Source organism: Bidens hawaiensis, unplaced genomic scaffold (assembly GCF_021521415.1).
Source record: "Bidens hawaiensis isolate Kalapana, Puna unplaced genomic scaffold, B.hawaiensis_p1.1 tig00009070_1, whole genome shotgun sequence".
NCBI lineage: Eukaryota > Viridiplantae > Streptophyta > Magnoliopsida > Asterales > Asteraceae > Bidens > Bidens hawaiensis.
In genome coordinates this window covers 59,630-78,518 of record NW_027491665.1, presented here as the reverse complement: position 1 = coordinate 78,518, position 18,889 = coordinate 59,630, and the positions used below count along the sequence as shown (strand labels likewise).

The following is an 18,889-nucleotide window of genomic DNA, read 5'->3' as shown; positions in this document are numbered from 1 at the left end:
AAAAGGTTTATCGTTATTTCTTCGATGCATATGTGTGTTTAGGATTGTTTGGTGAATTTTATTGTTTCACAGTTTCCTTGGTGATTGTTTGTCATATAATAGGATTCTGTTAGGTCATCTACTGTGTGTTTTTGACTAGTTTATGGTTGATTTGCAATAAAGCCATAGGAACAATATTAATAAATCAAATAGACCAAAGTGTGCTGCTAATCTAAATAGCTGAGAGATGATAGATTATATGATAAGTCTTGGTTGTTTAAGATTGCTAGATTTAGTTCTTCGTAAGGAGAACGTCTAGGTTTGATTTTTCAGCCTTGTTTATTTAGTCGAGTGAATGCATTAAACTACCTTTGATTTCCGCGCTGTAAGGTAGGATTTCATTTGGAGGTACTTGTCATAAAATAAGTTAGCGACCGTAAGGGAGTCTAATTAAACTGGTATTTTTAAGAACTTAAGAGAAATCCATAGGTGTCGTCTTGAGAAGGGTCAGGGGTCCTGTTCAGGTTTTCTTTAAGTGAAGATTTTATGATCTCAGTTCCATAACATGCATTTTCCAACTAATTGACAATTGATACATTAGGGATTCTAGTCTAGGTGGTTGCTCATCATCATCTGAATTAAGCCCAAGTTCTAAGTTTAGTCATCTTTAGTTTTTAATTAGTTTAAATTGGTTTAAAATTAGTTTATTAGTAAAACCCCCTCAAAATAATAATAAATAAATAGCCGTGTTTGTAGTTAAGTCTAATTTAGCTAGTTAACGTAATTAAAAGAGTCTCGTGGGTTCGATATCCGGACTTACTTAACTGTACTAGGGTCGACCGGTTCACTTGCTGGTTAGTAGTTTAGTTAAGTTTAAGAGTCTAGAATTTATTACTTAGTGTCTAGATTAGCGTGTTTTTATATAACTACTTTTAGCACATCAATGTAACTCGCATCAAATCATCTTCATGGATCTTAGTTATAAGATGTTTTGATATTGGCATACTCATTTAGTATCCTTAGACCTGAGATACATATTAGAACTTTCGTTTACTAAAGGCTATTCTTTGATCAGTGTCAACCGCTGTCGCGTAACTGCCAGCTATAAAGGCATTGGTTGGGAATAATCTGAAGTTCAGTGGGAGTTGTATGTAATAAAGATGGAATTCTGTACTCTTACATGATATGTAACAGTTAGACATCTTGGCGCCCTCGTTGATTCAAACTGGTAAAGTGTGAGACCTCACCCAAACTAACTGTGTGTTTGATTGGACCACGTTGACTCTTGATCGAGAAATATAATGATTGAACGCCATATGAAATTGAACATGATCCATGTCTCATTGTTCAATTGATGTCTTATACAGAAAGGATAGATGACAACAATTACCATAAATTCGTTATCTTGCAATAGTGTATTCCAAGATTATTTTGGTTAATGAATTTAAAATGATATAACCTGTTGGGGGCAGCTATGTGTAGCTAGAGCACCGCTGGTTGTAAGTATTGAGTAACTTAACCAGAAACCGTCCAAGTGGGAGACTGTTAGAATTATGAACCGGTTCAGGTTAATCAACACGGCCAACCGGGTTATGACCCGTGAGAGTTACACCGTGAGGTAACGAGCCATTGACCCGCTTAAGTTAGTTAACCGGGTTAGATACTTTAACGAGATGAAATTACATGGAGTGGGCTTTGGAACAAGAAGTGGACTTGTTGGCCTATTAGGTTTATAACTAACTAAGTTGGTTTAACCTAATGATAGGTTATATAAACACATGATGTTTTATTAACCCTAAGCCAATTAACAAGTCCTTATTCCTTCCTCCACCCAAGCCGCCGCCGGCCACCTGACCACCGCCGTTGCCCAGCCGTGACCGGCTGCTGCTCACCGCCGCCGCTGCTGTCACTGCTACCGCCGCTGCTGTCCGCACACCACCACCGCTGCTGGGTTGCCGTCGTGCACCGCACCGTTGGTTGTTGGATCTCGTTGTGTCACCTAGCTCGGTTCGCTAGCCTTCGGTGTCTCAACCGGTTAATTATTAACCGAGGTAAACTTAAATATGTCATTAGTTTAATTATATATTTAATGTTTTGACTCGTACTCGTATTGTCTGTAACCGGATCCTGTCGGGTTTAGTTTCGGTGCCGATTAATTATATCCATTCCGCAACGTATAACTATAATTAATAAGATTAATTATTATTAACCACGTTTATTGAACCAGTTTTAATAAATAAAATTTTAACTAATCACCACTGAAACCCAACAGGCACAACAACCATCATGCATTTGGGTATTCGGCTAGGCATGGGTTAGAATGGTGGCAGATAGATATGACATGGTATATGATACGTCTTCTTGAGATTATTGGGTTGGCTAGTGACGTCAAGCTGCCAAACCCATCTCATATTCAACGAATGTCATTCCCTCCTGAAACTTGATTTATGCGGCTTTGAAAAATGAATACCACGAGAGTGGCATAATTCATCTATACAATATCATCAATAGTAACTGTCTAGATAATCAAAAGTGTTATATGAGTCTCGACGGATGTTATGTCATCGTTCCCATATGAAAATGCTGTTCAAAATTAGGATTATAAGTTATAACCTAAATAACCATATACCGATGAAACTACACGTACAGATCAAGAACATCAATTAATTGTGTTACTAGCTCCACCTTTCACCGCCAAAGTAGTTTCAAAACCTTACCACCATAGAAGACACAAATATGTAATCTGTCAATGTGACATCAGTATCATATGTAACATGTGTGAACTTTACATACATCTCCTTTTATCTATTATATATCTCATATTCACATTTATTTAGTCATATGCTTGTTATAGTATCAGGGTTGAAACTATGTTATTGGTCCGGTGTTAGGTACTTAGGTGACACTGATATTTTTCACATGTTATATTTGTATCCAAACATTCGAGTGACATGGTATATCTTCTAACGAAGAGACATGTGAGAAAGTTACCATCACAATTATGACAAAGAAATTGAATCCGATGGCATTTAAATCAAATATAAAATCTTAATGAATAAGCGAATAATAAATTAATAAAACGACATATAAATTACATAATCTGACCTCGATCAATAAATCTAAATAAAAAAAATTATTATAAATTTAAAGTTGTATCACTATCTAGCATGAATTAAATCAGAGTGCTTATGTTATTATGGGGTGTATAATTAGAGTTAATGACCCAACCAGGTAAAAGGTTCTCGAACATGTGAAGATAGAAATATGGTGACAACTCAATGTTCCGGATCGGTTATCGAACACATCTCTTTAGGGGTATTCTACGGGCTTCAACCTTTTAAATCTTGACTCGAAACCCAACCTAAACTAGTTTTATACCCGTCAGGTGGACGGATAGTTTAATACCATAATAGCAAAACTAATTTTCTATAAATTCTAAACGGAAACACTAATGCCATCTAATGGCTTCAATAAGACATGATTTGCCAGCTTCTCAATTTCTTGATTAACCTTGTCCAGCACTAGCATCAAACACTTTTCTGTTGACACGCCCATAAAAGGTCCCATCAAGATATTCTTCTAAGAAACCTTAAATTTTCATATAAAACAATAGGGGTGTTAATAAGAGGTAAAAAATCAAAATTAAGTTGATCAACTAAAAGATGCAGGAAGAAAAGAGATATAAATGATATTAACCCATACCTTAAATAGAGGACCAAGAAGCCCACCATTATGAATTTTTGGTATGTAGCTACTCATTCATCATCAAAAGATTCAAATAACTGTAACATTTAACTCAGCTTTGGTATCCTGCAAATGCTCACAAACATGTAATGAAAAATAAACTAACTACTAAACTATAAATTAACCTCAACAATAACTTATGGGACTATTGCCTGCTTAATGCACACAAAAGCTACAGATTCAATGCTGAAAGTTCAACATTAAGCTTGAGATCTGTTGGTTCTTAGGATCATGAGACACTAATTCTTTTTTTGTTTTCTTTAAAATAAAAAAAACGCCATTTTTTCTTCATCAAATGTATACAAAAACCTATCAGAATTACACTTGCAGCTAGCTGCAGAAAAAAGACTCCAGTGAATATAAGAATTAGTGTGAATCAATCAGATAAGATACATATTTGATATAGCGGAATCCTTTGCTGCAAACAATGGCATCAGGGTCATCAACACATTCTTTCATCTATATAATCTTAAGCTTTTTGATCATGCATAACTAACCTTATAATTACTAATTACCTCAGGGATGTTTTTCTCATCAAAAAAAGTTGGTGATATACAAAATCAAAATGGGTTGAAATTGCCAAGTAGTCTACGACTGGTTGATCAGATCAGGGACTTTATCATCGCAGAGCTAGTTTACATACATGGAATAATGCACCATGAACCAAAAAGTTATCCAAAACAGTTTCTTAAAAAACGTGTGGTTCTGCATTCTATTGTAACTCATTAGAAAACAATATTGATATATAGGTCCGTTAAAAGTAGAGAAACTTAAGACTTCCAAGTTTGACTAAAGATCATACCAACCATGCCATCTCTCTTTTTCTCTTTACTATATAACAGATATTCTTTTATTTAAAGCCAATATCAATAAAAAATCAAAAGGACCATTACAAACCCAAAAGTGTAACTTGCAAAACTAATAAAACATAAATTGAGATTAAACATGGTATTAAACCTTGATAAGAGCCTCTTGTAAGTTTTTAGCCTGGTCGAGATTGCACTTCACCTGATCAAATATTTTTAATATTAAAATTGATTATATTAGACAACAGATCAAAACTTGGCATAAATAAACGATTTTTAATAACTAAACACGGTATTCCAATTGAATGGATTGCTTACTTGCAGAAGTTTTATCAAAGCTCTAGGAGGCAGTTTTTCGGATCCGCGATCTCTAATGATATAGTAAAGCAATCGGAATTGAATATCCTGACCAAATAACTTTAAACTTCCTTTGGTCACAAGAATGAATTAGAACCACCTCGTATCAGAATGATGAATATAAAAAGTTCCAACTATTGAGAAACCAAACACATAAATCAAGGAAAATGATTAACTTTATTAATCATTTAACGACAAAGCAGAGTGAGGTGGTTACACGCGACGTGGTAAGGAAAAAATGGGTCTTCAAAAACTGAAAATAACTTCTGCTTTTAGAAGGTATTTTTGGACTTTAAAGGGTCCAGATTGCATTTCAGAGTGATCTAACGGTTGTAATTGTTTCAAAAGTTGGTTACATACATGGGGAACAATATATTATATAATTTCTCATGGGTTTTATGGGTTCAGATAATTTGGGCGTGGGGTTTTTTCGAAGTTAGGTTAATCGAGTTTCGACTATCCTAGAAAAAAACCAAACAAATATAAAACACTTCAATGCTAAAATTAAAACAGTATATCCTTCTTTGTTCGTAACGTAAATGACCAAATAATAAACCAATATAACCTGATAAAAATTCAAAAGACGAGTAAAACAAACGCCAACCATAATCGTCTTCAATCATGCGTGATTTGGTTGTTTGATTGCAGTTGTTATTAGTCATAAACGGTAAACATAAATTAACAATAAACAATCGATCCATAATAGGTGCAATAACGATAGCGATTAGGGCCAAAATCTTATAACATTAGAGTCTAAGGCTTAACCTATTATTATACCTAAAAGTATATTTGGTTTTAAAATTAAACTTTTATTTAGAAGTTTCGGGTTGACCCGAAACCCATAAATCATACCCAAAAACCAACCTGAATTACTTCGGTTCAGATTCGGGTTAGGTTTTTCTCGGGTTCAGGTTTTTAGAGTCTGGTTCGGGTATGAATTTTCTCGGGTTGGGTTTAAGATAAAAATGACAGCCATACATCTCTTTATCGGTTCAGCTAGATAACCCTAAACCCGTTCGGCCCATTACGCGTCGATCCATAGCATGAACCGAGATGGTGTCCGACTCAATTTGGACTTCAAAAGCCCCAAACCCGTTCGATCCATTACACGTGAGCCAACTCTTAATAACAAAGAAGCTTGTTTGTTAAAACGGTTATATAACCACTTCCAGTTAGTCCACTAACAAACTCCATAACTAACTAACTAACTACCACCACCTCTTTCAAACTCTGAAAACCTAACTCGATCAACAATGGCGTCCTCCGGCGTGTTCATGAAGCCACCAACTGCATACTCAACCACCACCGATGCATTCTCTAATTCTTCTCCGGTACCACTAAACCACCACCACAACACCAGTACTCACTCCTCTTCTTTCTCCAAATCTCGGTTTGACGCCTACAACCGCCTTCAGTCAGCCGCCGTCGCATTTGGCGAAAAGCTTCCGATTCCTGAGATCGTCGCACTCGGAGGCCAATCTGATGGCAAAAGCTCGCTTCTCGAAGCACTGCTTGGATTCCAGTTCAATGTACGTGAGGTGGAGATGGGAACATGCAGGCCACTTATTCTCCAGATGGTTCATGATCCTACCGCTCTTGATCCTATATGCCGATTTCAGGTCAATTCATTATTATTTGAATTAATTGTATATAATCGTACTTAATTGAATTTATTGCTGCTTAGTTAGGGTTTGTAGTTTCTGAATATTGTTGGTCATGGAGAGAATGTGTAGTGTAATTAACTGATTATTGTTGAAATTTGGATATTATTCTGTTAGTGTTAGAGGAGTCTCAATTGGTTGATTCATGAGGCTTTGGTAATAATTTAATATGTTATTGTTGAATTTAACACGCTGATTTCAAGTCAATTCCACTATCAGATAATTTGAACTGTTATTCTGAATTTTTTGGCATACAGAGAATGTGTAATTAGGTCACTTCCTCATCTAAATAATCATACAGAAATACAGAGCTGAATTTATTTCTGCTTAGTTAGGGTTTATAGGTTCTGAATTGAATATTATTTTTTCATGGAGAGAATGTGCAGTTTAGTGTTACAAGTATAAGCCACGCTACATGATCAGAATCACCAGTTTTTGTCTGATTATTGCTCAATTCTGGATATTGTTCTCTTAGTGTTAAAAGAGTTTCAATTGGTTGATTCATGAGGCTTTGGTAAGAATTTAACATGTTAGTGTTCAATTTAGCATGCTGATTTCTATGGATATTATTCTGTTTTTATTCTAAATAATCATATAGAAATTGAATTTCATCACTCATTGCTGCCTAGTTAGGGTTTAGAGTTTCTGAAATTCTTTTTATCATAGAGAGAAGGTGTAATTAGGTCAGTTTCTGTTATGAATAATCATAAAATTGGACAAAATCCTGTTAGTGCTGGATGCGTTTCAAATGGTTAAATCATGAGGAATCGGAAACTGTGTGGAAACTAATGTTTTCCTCTTCAAATAAGAGTTTTAGTGGTTCTTTTGTGTGTGTGTGTGTGCGCGCGCGCATGCGTGCGTGTGTGCATATATGAATGATACTGAAGTTTGAAAGTAACATGTCAGGAGGAGGATTCTGAGGAATATGGAAGTCCCATTGTATCATCATCAGCAATTGCTGATACCATCAAATCAAGAACTGATGCAATGTTAAAGAAGACTAAAACTGCAGTCTCTTCTAAACCGATTGTAATGAGAGTTGAGTATGCCCATTGTCCCAATCTCACCATTATCGATACTCCAGGATTTGTTCTCAAGGTAATATATACAAACTCTGCTTTTGTTTTGAGAAAAGGGCCATGTTTATAATAATCTGAACCACATATGATAGGCTAAAAAGGGTGAACCAGAAAGCACACCAGAAGAAATTCTCTCAATGGTGATATCGTTAGCTAGTCCACCTAATCGCATCCTTTTATTCCTCCAACAAAGTAGTGTCGAGTGGTGCTCGTCTTTGTGGTTGGATGCCATTCGTGACATTGATCCAACCTTTCGTAGAACGTTAATTGTTGTCTCCAAGTTTGATAACCGGCTTAAGGTACATAAATAATTTAATCTAAAACTACTTGAAAAATAAAGCATTTAATGGTAGATTTCTTGGTTTTATTTCTGCAGGAATTTACTGAACGGTGGGAAGTTGATCGATACCTGAGTGCAAGTGGCTACCTTGGAGAGAACACACAGCCTTTCTTTGTGGCTCTACCAAAAGAAAGAACTGCAGTTTCAAATGATGAATTCAGGAAGCAAATATCTCAAGTGGATTCAGATGTTATACACCATCTGAAAGAAAATGTTAAAGGCGGATATGATGAAGAAAAATACAAATCCCACATAGGTTTTGGTCGTCTGAAAGATTATCTGGAATCTGAGCTTCACAGGAGGTATAAAGAAGCTACACCTGCAATATTAGCTTTGCTTGAACAACGTTGCAGTGAAGTCACTGCTCAGCTAAATATCTTGGACTCCAAAATACAAGCAACTTCTGATGTTGCTTACCTCAGAAGATCTTCAATGCTGTTTGCATCCTCCATCTGCAACCATGTGGTATGAATTCTTTATTCATCATTCTTAATTAAAGAGCAATTGATTAGTATTTGGATCTAATGAGATTGTTTTCTAAAATGCTACAGGGAGCATTGATAGATGGATCTGCAGATCCTGACCCTGAGCAATGGGGAAAAACAACAGACGAAGAGAAATCAGAAAGTGGTATGGGGAGCTGGCCTGGAGTAATCGCTGATATAAAACCACCAAATTCGACCTTACGCCTTTATGGTGGTGCTGCTTTTGAAAGAGTTATGCATGAATTTAGATGTGCTGCTTATTCAGTTGAATACCCTACTGTTTCAAGGGAGAAGGTAAAATCATATTATCATGAATGCACTTGAATAGTTGATTTATAACAAACAAGTTGAGCTAACTCATCTTTTTGACAGATGTCAAATATAACACTTGCACATGCTGGCAGAGGAGGTGGAAGGGGAATTGCAGAGGCTGCTGCAGAGATTGCCCGAGCTGCTGCTAAATCATGGCTTGCACCACTTCTTGATACTGCTTGTGAACGACTTGCTTTTGTGTTAAGTAACCTCTTTGATCTTGCCATGGAGAAAAATCAACACCTGCACTTTGAAGGTAAGAGCTTTAATTCTATTTCATGCATACTAGTATATATACATTTGAGCGATTAAAATCTAAAAGAAAATTTGTGGTTTGGTTTACAGATGGGAAGAAAACTGGGGATATGGATGGGTATGTCGGTTTTCATGCTGCATTAAGGCGTTCTTACAATTGTTTCATAAGAGATCTTGTAAAGCAGCGCAAGCAACTCGTTCGACAACACTTGGATTCGATAACAAGCCCGTATTCTCTGGTGTGCTATGAGACTGATCTCTTATATGGGCCAGGCCCAAACTCTAGTTCCGGTTACCGGACATCATGCCTTGATATTTCAGATCAAGAAAACATACCTCCAGTGGATATTAATCAGGAAACAACACCTGGGAGGGTATTAAAAGCAGCAGGAGAAGCTGATAAACTATCACCTGACCGAGCAAGGGAACAAGGAAACTTCATTGAAGGTGGAGCAAGAAAACGCCATCCAAGGGTACTAGGAGACAGCAAAATGTTGGGTAGTCAAAAGGGTTCACAACCAGGGTCAACCTACGACCAGATATGCTCATTAGCTGCACAGCATTTTGCACGGATTCGTGAAGTTTTGGTTGAACGGAGTGTGACTACAGCTTTGAATTCAGGATTCATAACCCCATGGTATATATGTTTGTTTCTAAAGTGAAACCAATTACTTATATCAATGTTGAAACTTATATATATTACGTTGTGTGTTTTTCAGTCAGGAAGGTCTAATGGTAGCACTGGGAGTGGACTTATTTGCTGTAAAAGATGAGAAATTCATGGATATGTTCGCTGCACCTGGAGCAATTGGTATTCTTCAGAGTGAGAGGGAGTCTCTTCTGAAGCGCCAGATGATATTGCATTCCTGTTTGACTGAGTTTAAGACGGTCGCAATGTCCCTGTGAGAAAATGCTTTCATCTCAAGAGCAAATGAATATTGAGTCTCCTATGTACAAGTTGGTTGATATTACATACATTATCAGTTGATTCTCCTGTGACGTGAGAAATTGCGTTCATCCAGTGAGCAAAAGAATAATAATACATGCATATCCTGATTGATTCTGCTGTTTGTGTTTCATATACAGTTTGTTTTCTGTTTGTGGATAAGTAGCTCTTGTTCTTTAGTTTAGTAAGCTACATGTTTTCAGCCTATGGGCCTGCTGATGAATATTACATACTGTGTATAGTATATACTTGTACTGGTTCGTGTAAAATTTGCTGTTTGGATGTGGAGAGGTGGCTCTTTGACTTTAGGTCAGTTCCAGGTTGGTGGGTTGGTTTAACTTGTTGAACTGACTGAGAATATGGGCTGCAACTTATGGGGCTAGATGTGCAAGGCTGCAACAATAATATTAGTTCTAACAAATTCTGTGCTGCAAGTCTGCAACCACCTTAATACAACTGTTGTAATAATCAAAGCTAAACCGAAGTTGCATTGAATTGAATAATGTTAATTAGAAAGATGTGCATATTTTCTTAGCCACGCCCGTTAACTTTAAAGTAATAATGATAATGAAAAAAAAAGTCTAGCATTCGGCTGCAAGAAACGAATTGGTTGGGGTGTGGGGAGCTTATGAAATAACTAGAGATTTCCCCGCAAAAGTTGCCCAGTAAATTCGGTTAGTAAAACTCAGGCGTTGCAGCGGCAAGTCATTGCAAACTCGATCGGTGCCAGCTACATTCCTTATGGTACCGAAACTAAACCTAAAAAATAACTTCGTCAACATGTTTCTTTTTAAAGTAGCGGCACTCATATAGCTTATTTTTTTTTTAATAAAAATTAACATATTTAAAACGATGTCGATTCGGTCACTAAAACCCGGGCGTTGCGGCAGCCATTCGAGGCATATTCAGTCGGTATAGGTTACGTTCTTACGTTACCATAATTAAACCCAACACGTAAATTCGTCAAAGTAACATATAGAAAGATTAAAATATTTAAAACGATGTTTATTCAATCGGTAAACCCTTGGCATTGGTAAAACCCGAGCGTCGTCGGTAAAACCAAGATTTGGTAAAACCTGTTCGTTGTTGTTAAAGCCCGGGTATTGGTAAAACCCAAGCGTTATGGAGACGAGTCGACTCGATTTCGGTCAGAATTAGTTATGTTCGTTACGGTATAAACAACATTGGTAAAACCCAAGTATTACGGTGACGAGTCAAAACATATTCAATCAATATAGGTTACGTTCGTTACGATATAAACAACAATTAAAAAACAAAAAAGCATATATCACGTATCTTGCAAAACAAAAAAAATATAAAAATCATAAACAATGTTGTGGCACCGACCTTTACATTTTAATCTTTAGTAATAATAATAATAATAATAATAATAATAATAATAATAATAATAATAATAATAATAATAATAACCAGGTAGAAAGTATCTGTGTTTAGCTTGTAATAAAGCAAACGAAACCCCACACTGTGGCAACACGCGAACTCATTTAGTATCAGGTTATAGTTCCGGAATTTAACAAAAAAAAGCAAATTCATCACCACCTAAACACAACAAATTAGCATATTTAAAAATATATACTCAAACGTTATGACGGTGTACCGACGCGAATTTGATAGGTATTGCAACATAAAAAACCTGCACACTGCAACGTCGATGTGAAGTCGGTCGATATCCGATTGTGCCACCAGAACAAAAAAAAAACATCATCACTCATCTACAGCATATTAACATATTTAAAACAACAAAAAATGTGCGTGTTGTAGCAGCGAACCAACACGAATTAAACAGTATCAACGGTAAAAAGAAGGTGTGTTTTGCGGCGTTGAACCAACACGAGTTCGAGCGCTATCGACATTACTACAATGCAAACATAGAATTCGGTCGTTATCAACAATACTAGTACTAAATCAAAATAAAATTTTAAAGAAAAAACAAATAGTGGGCCACATGGACCTATCAAAAGTCTCGCCTTTATTTAATTTTTCAGGGGTTCTGAAATGATATTATCACATTCACAATCCTTGGATGAATGGACTACCACTACAGAAACGTTGTTCCTACTTCGAAATCAAACCGTCGTACAACGATTATTTTGAAACAAAAAATTAAAATTAAAAAAAAATAAAATTATAACGATTTGGGCAGTGTTTTTATCGGGGGGGGGGGGAGATCCCCCAATTCCTTTACTGATGAGCGACACCAATATATGGGGCGGTGTTTGACACCGGCCCCAATAGCCACGTTAGCGCTTCTTCGGTAATCGGCAATTCGGCATCCACACTCAATAGTCTAAAAGTTGAAATGTTGAATCATTAATGGGCCATCAAAAATCTGATATAAGTTGGGGGGGAAAAAGTTGGGTATATTCTATAAAATAATAAGTAAAGTGAAGCCCAAATCGTTAGTAGGTAAAACATCGGGACAACCTTATACGGATAGTACCTTTACCGGTGTAATTGTTTTTTGAAATTGACAAGTCACAAATACAATTGTCATTTGTCAAGTTTTTTATTATCTGGACAACAAGTATGTGACTGATTTATGGATTCACTTAATTAGTAAATAAATGCACATGTTTCTATTAAATTGACGGTTAATTACTTATTAATACCAACTTTTTACAAGCTTGGCTTTCTGTCTCCTCAACTAAAAAGTTGTTATCATGAAAAGCTAGATTTTCGTATAGTCAATCACATCTTACAACATTGGCGAATCTTAGTGTGGGCAAGGCGGGCTGCGGCTCATCCGGTTTTTTCGTTCAGTAGTGTAATTTTTCTAAAAAATAAAAATAATTTACATGTATTGTAATCTGGCCAATCCAAATTATTGTTTAAAATCCTCTAGTCCACCCACATTATGTCTTCAAGATCAGTCGCTGTCTTACAACAAGCATCATGCGGATGGTATCTGATGCATGACCTCAAGAATTTCATAGAAAATAATGATACATATCCTCTTATTATCATGTGCACACGCTTATCGTGGTGTTACTTTGGAGGATAATAAAATGAGAAAATTCTCAAAATAAGTATTTATGAAAACAATTTCTAGTTTTAGGTATCATTTGTAAAAAATACTAGAAATAGATATTATAAACTAGTCGTGACGAGTAGTTTATAGAAACTAATTAGAACTTGGCACGTGTCCTTCAACTAACCGTCACGAGTACGTTCATTAATCATTTACTCATCGCGACTAAATATGTTTCATGCCTCGTAATCAACGCCCACGAGTAATTCATAAGTCATTTAGTTGCGACGAGTAGAATATAAGATTAAACCAGTCGCGACGAGTTAACTACTAATAAACTACTCGTGTAGGGAATGTAAACCGGGCAAACTGGTCGTCGCGACTAAAGGACTTATGAATTACTCGTGGGCGTTGATTACGAGGCATGAAACTTATTTAGTCGTGACGAGTAAATGATTAGTGAACGTGCTCGTTACGGTTAGTTTAAGGGCACGCGACAAATTTTAATTGGATCTACAAACTGCTCGTCACGACTAGTTTATAATACCTATTTCTAGAATTTTTTGTAAATGATATCTAAAACTAGAAATTTGTTTTCACAAATGTCTTAAGAATTTTCCCTAATAAAATTACAGCTAATATGTTTTGAGCATGCATGCCAACCGTCGTTTTGCTCCTGATTGATACACATGCATTTTTGGCCTTTTTTATAACAGAAGAAAAGAGATGATTATTACTGCCTTCTTTAGCAAGTTCAAAACTCATATATAAATTATAGCAAAAGGGAACTTGCACGGTGACAAACGTTGAACAATCCTTATATATACAAGGACACCGTTTTGGATAGGTGGAGGCTTATTTGCTGTAAATTCACAGCGATCGGAAGAGGGTCAGTGTCAGAATTTCCTGGGAGTCGGACAGAATTTTAACATGTATATATACCATTAAAAAAATTCGCAGGGGTCAGCCACTCGGTCAAACCCTGCACTAGGGGTGGGAATCTTAACCCAAACCATTTCAAATGGGTCAATTTAGGTTGTTTTAAAAATTAAATGGGTTGGTATGGATCAGATATTTTAACTAAATGGGTCAAAATAGGTCGTTTGAAATTTCATCTTGTTATTTTCGGGTCAAAATGGTTCGACATATTCAAAGAAATGGGTCGATATGGGTTAGTGTCCTAAGGAACTGTGGCAGGTTTCGGACCGGAACGGGTTTCCGCACGAGACATGTTTCGGCATGAAACGGGTTTCAAGCTAACACGAGTTTTCACACAGGAGGGGTCGTTTTTGTTCGGTTTCCATTTTTTAAGTTTCGTTTTGATCAATTTTTTTATTTCGATTGATTTGGTTCGGTTTTGGCTTTTTGTTTCATTTCCGTCGATTTTTTGGTTTCGGTTCGCTATCTAGTGTTTTTTTTTGGAACGGAGGAAACATTTTAGTTTTTTTTTTTACTTTTTTTGTTTTTTTTATTTTGAGTTATGACTTTTTTATTATTATTTTTGAATATTTTTTTGATGGGTTTTTGATCTTAATAGAAAACCCCTTAGAAAAAAATTAAAAAATAATAATAATAATAAAATCATAACTCAAAATATAAATAAAAAACAAAAAATCTAAAAAATACTAAAATGTTTCCGCCACTATTCTCGTTACATAAAAAAAACTTGAAACCATTCTGACTCGTTCCGATCCTAACATATTCTGACCCAACTAAAACAACCATTTTTTAGTTGACCCTTTCTGACCCTAACCAATTCTGACCCAAACCCGTGTTAACCCATGACTCATTTCGACCCTTGACCCGTTCGATAAAACCCAACCCATTTGCCACCTCTACCCTACACCTTTAGTGTAGCTCCGCCATTGCTTATTTGAGGAATTCAAGGGCCACATACAAAGCATGTATGCCTTCTCGTTTGAGCAATCATGTGGTAAAATAAGTTAAGTTTAATTATTTTATAACAAATACGAGTAATTCATTATTTAGGTTCTAGATTAACTTTAGCTCAATAAGATTTTTAGATAATTAGATATGATTTTTCTAATTAGTATGATAACTTTGTTTAATTGATTGTTATCACAAATTATTTTATATTCGTACTAACTTTTGAACCCGTGTATTACACGGGATTCTTCAAAGCGTAAATTAACGCAATGAATTATTTGAAACAAATAATTTCTTTGAGAATTTTAAAGATAAACCTAAGAACATAATTATATTAAAAATATATTACAAATACTTCTTTAAATACACTTCTTTATATACAACATTAGACATGGTCGTGATAACTTATTTAAATAACTTCGATTACATCCTGCTCCGATCACCACTCTTCCTAAACAAATTCTGACTTAAATCTTTTTGACCAAAATCAAATTGGCTTTTTAAAGCGTCCCTTTTCAACTCGAACCCATTTTGACTATGACCAAATTCATTTTTTTAGCTGACCCATTTTGACCAAACTCGTTCTCACACAAATCCACTCTAAAGAAACCCAGTATGAACCAAACTGGTTTTTGAGCCAAAAAATTGTTTTTTTAATTGGCCCGTTTTGACCTGGACTCATTTTCACTCGAACCAGTTTTGACCTCTTCAATTCATGTGTCATCGATTCATTCGGTATAAAATACACCAAAAGCTCATTCCTTTCATGCTATGAACATCCAAAATCCATTTACATAACATAATATGCAAACCTTAAGCCATAATATCACATATAACCTACTTAAACATGAAAAGTCACAATTATAGCATGTTAGGTAAAAAAAACTCTAATCCTCTATAATTGTTTTGTGGTAACAAACTTATCTCCAACCTATTAAGTGACAAAAATAATTTTTTTTCGTTTAACTTTCCCGTTAATATATATATATATATATATATATATATATATATATATATATATATATATAAACTAATTAAGGAAACTAAATACGACTAAACTTAGAACTTGAACTTAATTCAAATGATGACAAACAACCACCTAGGCTAGAATCTCCTAAGTTTCAGATATCAATTAACCAGGAAAATATTTAGTTATGGAACTGGGATCGTAAAATAGACGCTTAAGAGAAAACCCGAACAGTACCCCTGACCCTTCTCAAGAGACACCTATGGATTTCTAATAAGTTTGTCACGGTTTGTTATATTATTGATGCATGGTTGTTATATTATTAAAAATTTAATAGGATAGCTATTATGTTTATAATTTGATAAACCATACTTTTTCCTAAGTATTTTCTTAGGAGTGGTGTTTATTTTTTAAAAAATGGAGGTGGAGAGATGGCTAGAAAACAATTCAATTTACTGTTAGAAACTGGTATGTGAGATAAAGATTAGACCCGAATCGAGAAGTGCCGTGTTCCCTTGAGATGGACGTACGTATATCATATCTTCCACAATTCCTTTCTAAGCCTTGAATTTACGCTTGGTTTGTGATTCAATCATACAACAAGGTTTAGTTTGGACTCGCTAGAACGTCCTTGCATTCCCATTTACAGGCAATATTAGTTCCTCATCCGATATGAGACTACCGTTTTCAACATATTTCAGATTCAACATTTTATGAAGAATAAATGATGATATTAATGCAATTAAAAGGATAAGGTGAAGAGCTCGCGTTGGCTTGTCAAGTGGGCCAATGAATTATGGGCTAAACAAATTAAAAACAAAAGGTTTCGACCAAGAGGCTACCGGTGAGGATTGAGGTTACGCATAGAGGGGGGCCACCCCTATTGATTTTGAGGTTGGTTCACAAAAGGCGGACGCAAGGATTGAAAGTATAACACAAATTTTGGAAAAAAAAACCGTAAGCAGTTTTTGAAGGAGAAGAGCACGCTGGTTAAATTACAGATCGTTCGGGTTCAACATCTACTCCTCAAACATCATCATTATTCGGTTCAAAATTATTTATATTGTTTCATTGTTGAGTATGATTGTTGGCTAATGTCACACCTCAAATCTGGGTCTAGGATTGTGACCAATAGTTGGTACATGCTTTGAAAATATATCAGAGTTGCAGGTTATTAGCGGAAGTCTTTGTTTATAAAATAATAATTTAATGTGAAAATCTCTTGGAAAATAAATATCAAAGTATTTAGTTTACAAACCTTGTTTATTCCTGTTTTAATTATTTAAAACTCAGCCATCTCTATCTGCGAGCATCTAACTCTATAAATGACTCTTATGCCTTGTTATCTGTACTATGCTTGCTTTTCCTGTAATGTGGGGAAAAATACGTCAGCGATATGCTGGTGAATCGTTGACTCTAAAAACATTTAAATAACAATTATAATACAAATATAGATTGCTCAACATATCCCAGCAGATATATTGCTATACAGGGTATTTGTAACACTGCCCTACACACATACAAGTCTCCAAGCCACGTAGCCTATTCCGGAGGACAAGATACAAAAACATGATAATGAGTTTAAATTTCTTGTAGCTTAATCCTCGTGTTAAACTTGTAATTGATTCTTGCAGATCATTATATACCAAAAATCGAGCTTGACCGACATCGTTAATTAGGAAATTAGGATAAAAAATATACGAATTTGTCTTATAACGAATCCGTCATATACGTTTTCTTGAATAACAATCTTTAAATACTATTAAAGCAATACATTCTTCCACATGGTATTCTACTAGCTTGTCCACCTAGGCCTCCAACTCACCATATTTCCATTCTAAGAGTCTCTCTAATGATGTCACGTGTCATATTAACCATAAACCTAAAATACATAACCCACTCCATTTTCCATAACCCACAACCAATGCAACCAGACATTTTTCTCTCTAACCTCTTCACGAACATACTAACCCTAATTCCGCCGTTCATATTCAACTCTAATTCCGGCGGTAATATTCCGACTTCTATGTTATTCACCATCAATTTTTTAATCTACCATGTTATTCTTCACTTCCATATGTGGACAGGTCTCCAATCGTTTGGATTCCGTTCAATTCATCGTTTGTCAGATGAGATGTTATAAGGTTTTTTTTTCCTCAATTGATGATTCTTATAACAGATCTATTCTCCGAAGAATATAATAAAGGTAATTAACAATCCATTCTTGCGCATATTGGTTTAATAGTATAATAAGATCCGATGAATATATTCCGGCCACTTTGTTTTGTTATAATATCCGATGAATATATTCCGGCACTTTGTTATAAGCATATTTTTATGTTTAATAAGATCTTCCGGTGAATTTGTTATTTTTTTGTTTAGTGAATATTCATAATTGAATTTCCGTCCAAATTCTTAATTTTTTCCGGCCAATTTTTAATTGTTTTGTTTGTCCAATTCTAAAATTTTTCCGACCAGTTTTTTTATTGATTTGTTTGTTCAGTTCTAAAATTCTGTCTATTTTATGTTTTTTTTCGGTCCAATTTTTTATTTTTTTTTCTTTACTAAATATTAAGAAACATAATTTTCGTCCAATTTTTAATATTTTTCCGGCCAATTTTGAGTCAGTACTCATTAATGTTTTATTGGGTTATGATCTTTAATCTTTAATTTAATATTCCTGAAGTATTAATTATAAAATTACTAATTTTTTATTAACATTTACTAATTATAAATATACTAAATTTACTAAACTAAATATAATACTGATTTTTAAAATTAAAATACATATTAAATTATAACATTCACCTTCCACATATAATTTATTCAAGAATTTAATAAAGATATTAATGTATATAACCGATTCCATTATTAATCAACCTTTTGACTATAATTTGAAATTCAAATTCAAATTCAAATTATTACTGACTATATTTAAAGGTGTAAGGCCCCGTTCCCGGTTGCCCTACTTTAGCGTCGGATTTACTCATAAACACAGGTATACAAATCAGAGTTCATTAAAACTTTCACGGAAACGTTAACTGAAATCATTGGTTACAAGACATTAAATCTTTTCTTTAAA

At 34.9% G+C, this 18,889-nt stretch overlaps 1 protein-coding gene across 1 annotated transcript; it reads left to right on the top strand.

The window, feature by feature from the left end:
• Positions 1 to 6,139: 6,139 nt before the first annotated feature.
• On the top strand, positions 6,140 to 9,924 carry LOC143530973 (dynamin-related protein 5A-like). The gene is made up of 8 exons (XM_077026377.1): positions 6,140 to 6,505; positions 7,454 to 7,645; positions 7,719 to 7,925; positions 8,003 to 8,431; positions 8,518 to 8,745; positions 8,824 to 9,019; positions 9,109 to 9,655; positions 9,738 to 9,924. The coding sequence occupies exons 1-8, from the start codon at positions 6,140 to 6,142 to the stop codon at positions 9,922 to 9,924; spliced, it is 2,352 nt and encodes a 783-aa protein (XP_076882492.1).
• The last annotated feature ends 8,965 nt before the right edge of the window (positions 9,925 to 18,889 follow it).